Source organism: Malus sylvestris, chromosome 15, assembly GCF_916048215.2.
Source record: "Malus sylvestris chromosome 15, drMalSylv7.2, whole genome shotgun sequence".
Lineage (NCBI taxonomy): Eukaryota > Viridiplantae > Streptophyta > Magnoliopsida > Rosales > Rosaceae > Malus > Malus sylvestris.
The window spans coordinates 22,654,907-22,660,018 of NC_062274.1; the positions used below are offsets into that span (position 1 = coordinate 22,654,907).

At 37.9% G+C, this 5,112-nt stretch overlaps 1 protein-coding gene across 1 annotated transcript; it reads right to left on the bottom strand.

Annotated features, from left to right (window-relative positions):
- LOC126603919 (BES1/BZR1 homolog protein 2-like) lies at positions 1-2,019 on the bottom strand. Its single transcript, XM_050270954.1, has 2 exons — positions 1,705-2,019; positions 1-978 (listed from the first exon to the last, which is right to left on the bottom strand). Exons 1-2 carry the CDS (start codon positions 1,927-1,929, stop codon positions 256-258), a joined length of 948 nt encoding a protein of 315 aa, XP_050126911.1. The 5' UTR covers positions 1,930-2,019; the 3' UTR covers positions 1-255.
- Between the last annotated feature and the right edge of the window lie 3,093 nt (positions 2,020-5,112).

Consider the following 5,112-nt stretch of genomic DNA (forward strand, 5'->3'; position numbering starts at 1 on the left):
TTCAATAGGAACTGATTCCTGTAATGGCTCCACGAGAGAGAGGGAGCTGTACATTTAAAGAAATACATGATGAACCAAATATGTTTTTTGAAGTTCCCCAATTATAGCAGAATCAAAGTAGACACCGAGCGATGCTCTACTCAGCTGCCAAATAAAACCAATTACCATTGAGAAATGCACAGTGAAATCCACACAACATGCTAAGATCTTCCCTCCTGATTCTATGCATTCTCAGGCTAAAGCTTCAAGTGATGCTTAATGGTTCTTCCCATTACCAAGTGTGAGCTCCAGATCATCCGCTCCTACCTCATGTATTCTCTCACCCTCCCAAGCTTTCACTGTGCCACTCTCAAACTCAAAATCCGAGCCTCGTCCCCTCTCTGCAGTGCTTGCCCATCCCATCCCCACATGGGCTTCAACAGCATCCTGAAGAACATTCTGCTCAGCCACTGGTTTCATAAGATTAAATGTGGGCGAAGGCGGAGCAACTGAGGGTGCCCCTGTCTGAAAACTGACCCAACGACCAGAGTCCACAGTGGAAGCATCAGACTCATCACATTCTGGTATTGTGGCAGGTGTAAGATGGTGTCGACGTGTAGGACTTGAAGGGGCAGAGGCCGCGAAAAGAGGGTGGCGCAGGGAGTTTATGCAGCCATTAGTAAGGGAGTCCCAATCAGGTTTTCGCTTTGAACCTCTTGAGGTTGGAGAAGAAAGAGGTGGAGTTACAGGAGCACTATTGGATATTCTAAGAGGAGGAAGATTCGTGGGAATGGAAGCTATGTTACGCAGGAACGGAAGAAGGTAAGAGGGGTTTCCATCAAAACGAGTAGGACTTGGGAAAGAGGAGGAGGATGGACTGGCATGGTAAGATGGCACAGGACTTGGGAAAGCTGAGGATTGTGGACTTTGTTGAATAGAGGAACATGCACTCATATTTGTTGGGGCGCCTGCAATTTCCATTGGAGATGGCTTGCATCCCTGCATCCAAAACAAGCATTCCGCACACAAACTCAACAAAAAAGGATACAATATGAACGAATAAACCAATTAACAGAAAGCTAAATCAGCAAATATAGCTTTAAAATTCCTGGGTTTTCCCCTAATGTCAATTGAAATCCAGCATATTGACACATGGAGCAGAGTAAATTGATGACCTGCTGAACCCTTAGAGCAAAGAAAAACAAATACTTTCGAGAACAAACAACATCGGAGATCTCACAAAAGATTGAAGACAAAATTGCATGCCTAAATCTCAACCATTTCACCCACAACTTTCAACAAATCAAGACAATTTCATAATCCATCTTCTTAATCTAGTGAGAGACCCAATTCATGATAATCCAGATCCTGACTCATATCAGAACCAGAACAGAGAAACAGTAATGCAAAAAACAGAAGGGTTTGGTTATTTTGTGAGAACAAAAAGCTTCCCACTAATTAAGATCAACAAGAAACAAGCTCCTTAAGCTGGAATCACCAAGCTTCAATCCACACCTCCTTATCCAATGATCCTCAAAGATCAAAACCCAGCTGGGATTTCAACAAGAAAGCAAGGATTCACAAAATCAACCAAAACCAAGTCCAATATGATTTTGCATGCAGAGATCTATGAAACCCAAAAGCGAAAAGCAAAAGCAGAAACCCAGTTATAGAAAAAGCGGATTCAGTCAAATCTGCATAACAGTCGGATGAAATCCCACAAACCTTGCGGTAGGTGGTGCCATCCTCTTCCACAACCCAGCCAGCTTCAGCACAGAGAGCTTTCAAGACCTCGTTGTTATCGCAGTGCTTGGGAAGCTTGTAGCTTCCCTGAGCTCTGAGACCAGAATACATCTTAGCAGCAATGGCTCTTCTCCTCCTCTCTCTCCTCTTATTGTTCTCTCTCTCTTTCCATGTTGGTAACCTCCCCGATGAACCACCGCCTGTCATTTAGCTTTTCCGAGACGGCCACCTCCTACCCTTCTGAGCTTTCTCTCTCTAGAATCTGTTTTCTCATGGGAGAGAGGCAGAGAGAGAGGGGTATGGTATGGTATGGTGTGTTGCAGTGGGAAGGGGAGGGAAGAGGAAGAGGGAGCACTATTTTTCTGGCTGTCCCACGAGGAAAGCGCTTTCTTTATTCAAAGGGTCTCGATCCTCTTCCCTATTCACACATATCATGCAGGATTTCCATAGGCACAATTTTTTATAATAAGTTGGTAATTTGGGTTTAATGTTAATGAGGTGGGAATTTTTTAATGGAATCCAAATCTTGGGTAGTAATTTGATTTAAGCTCGAAAAATCGATATCTACGTTCGCTTGAAAAATAAGCAACGTGATGGACGGAATAAAAAAATTTCAACTCAATTGAAATAAGTCTGTACTTGGAAAGATGTAAACGAAATTAACTATGATTTCTTTTGTATTTTAGTTTGTGTAATGGACACGAGAGAAAAGAGTGAGGAGGTTGTGTTTAGTACGGAGTTGTGATCCAAAACGACTAGAAAAACATTACAAAATATGTCTGTTACGATTAGATTGTAAACTCAGATATCTTAAATTAAAACACTTACAAATGACAATATTTAAAAATCCAATTAATTCATTTGTAATGGTAAGTGACTGCAAGTGCTTGGAAGTAATCTTAAAACTTGGCCCTAAAAAGATGTAAAATTTTCGTTACCTGAAAGAAGAGCCTAACAACTTCAAAGAGAAAATTGGAAAATCATGGTGATTGACAACGATTTTTTGACGTGACTTTCAAACTTGAAAGTAGGCATGTTAAGATCTAAAGGAGGAAACCCAGACAAACCCTAGACCACTCAAAGTAATGTGTTAGATGTGGACCTATTATATTCACTCGAGTAAACATATTGCAATCTCATCATGTCAAAATAACACTCTACTTCCACTTTCGACCACATTAACAGCTCGAGGCATAGATTTTGTAGTATGTTTCGGAATATCTTATTAATTAGAGCATACTAAAATTTCAGAATTTATAAATTGATAGTTGATAATATAATAAACTTAATACTAAGGACGATACAATAAGACTGAAGAAGCCCATAGGTTAGGGCAAAGCGGTGAACTTGATGTGCATTGTTGTTCTTTACGAAATGACAGTTCTTTGCCCAAATCAAGATCATGTTTGATTAAGAAGGAAAATCTGTTAAGATTCTTGCGATGAAAATTAATACTATAAATAGTCTCTGATAGTCTCTAGTCAATTATTTGGTCATTTCGTCAAGAATGACTGTTAATTTGAGAGTATTTTTGTCAAATTAACTATTCCACGTGAATTGATAGTTTCTTTAATTCAACGGAGATTCTTCACAAAATAACTAAAATGATTTATAATAAATAATCCAAAAACCACTTTGGTTGATTTTAAAATTTTAAGAATATTCATAAAGATTATTTTGATTAAAAAACCATTAAAAAGCCAAAATTGGGGATTGCTCTGACGTGATGTTCAGTTTGAACGGTATAGATACGGACAAACAATGAGCTCAGAAATTGAAAAAAAGTTGTAGGGCCCGCCCGTCCTCCCTCCATCTTAATAGCCTCCAAATCATGTTAGACCCGCTGGTACTTTTTCTGCCAACAGGATCCTCTCTAGAATTTTTTTGTTAAGGATTTCGAAAATTCGTTAGGTGTACGTAGTACAATTAATTGTTATTAGGTATTGTTTGTGTTTAATTTTAAATAAAAATATTTAAAATAATTTTTAACTGTACGATATACGATAAACAAATATAATTTAAGGATCTTCGGAATCTTCACAAAAAGAATCCGACGAGAATCTAAATTCTTTTTCAAGGATGTAGTGGTCAGTCGGCTACACACTGTGAGACACATGAACCCATATACAAGTATTATACAAAAACATGCCTCTAGGCCCCCTAATCAAAGGCCCCACCCCAGCTCGAGAAATTATTTAGTGTGATCGATACATTAGATGGTATATCATGTGTCATTATATAAATAATAAGATATATGTGTTAAAAAGTTAATAACTTAAAAAATAAAAAATTTCACCACTTGTATAAAAATAAGTGGTATACCCTCCTCCGTATTCCGATCTTAATAAAAAATTTCTCTCCCGGCCATCTACGACGGGGACCATGATAACCCTTGACATGTCCACCAGTGGCTCTTCACGGGATTGTGGTTCCCACCTAATCTCTTTTCCTTTTCTTTTTTCTTTTTAATTTTTTGTTAATACAAAGTTATATTTCTAATATAAATTACTCCAAAAAATGGGAAGATTTGCACAAAAAATGTTGTGAGTTAAAGATGAATGCTCCGATTTCTAGAACAATTCAGTGCTTGTTTTTCTGGAAACGGGCAGGTTACGCATCGCCGGAATTGAAAAGCTACATGAAGATGAGGTTGCCCTTCGACAATAAACCCTGAAGAAAGAAAGTGGGTGGGATCCACTTTGTATTAATTTAGTTTTGTTTTTAAATTACTTTTTTAATATTTAATTGTTTTTATATGCCACCTCATCAAAACATGTTGGTTTTCTATTTGACATGTCATTATTTAACAACACATCTAACGGAATATTAACTGTTGTATGAAGTTGAATTGAAATATAAGTAATTGTATGAAATTGAAATATTTTAAAGATTTTATATGATATTGTAATTGCACCAAAACTTAAGGGTGCAAATTGCAATTTACCCAGTTTATAATCCCACCTCATGAATTGTTTTGATGGACCGAGTCTTCCTCTCAATTTTATTGTTCAAACCCTCATCCTTTCAATAGCTATTATAAATGTATGGCACGCTTATATAAAGGTAATCGTAAAAAAAAAAAAAAAAAAAAAAACGTAATTTTGATTACAGAAAACTCATGTTTACCAAATATTGAGAAATCAAGAGAGAGTTGGAGCCCACACAAATTAAGGAATCTAAGGTCATCTCCAACCGAAAGGTCCAGAGGGCCAGAAGCCCGAAAATAGCCCGAAAGCCGTCTCCAATCAATCGCTAAGCCAGAGGGCTCTGGAATCTGGGAGGGCCCCACGAGATCGGAGATGGTTAGAGGACTGGAGGGCTGTTGGGCTGGCTGGCTATTTTTTTTAATGCTTTGTTATTTTTGTCGGTTATAGCCGACAAAAATAATAT

Excerpts from the sequence above, each read along its gene's own strand:
- LOC126603919 (XM_050270954.1), bottom strand. The coding sequence starts at position 1,929 with ATGACAGGCGGTGGTTCATCGGGGAGGTTACCAACATGGAAAGAGAGA. Across the intron at positions 979-1,704 it reads ATGGCACCACCTACCGCAAG|GGATGCAAGCCATCTCCAAT; the intron begins GTTTGTGGGATT and ends TTTTGGATGCAG.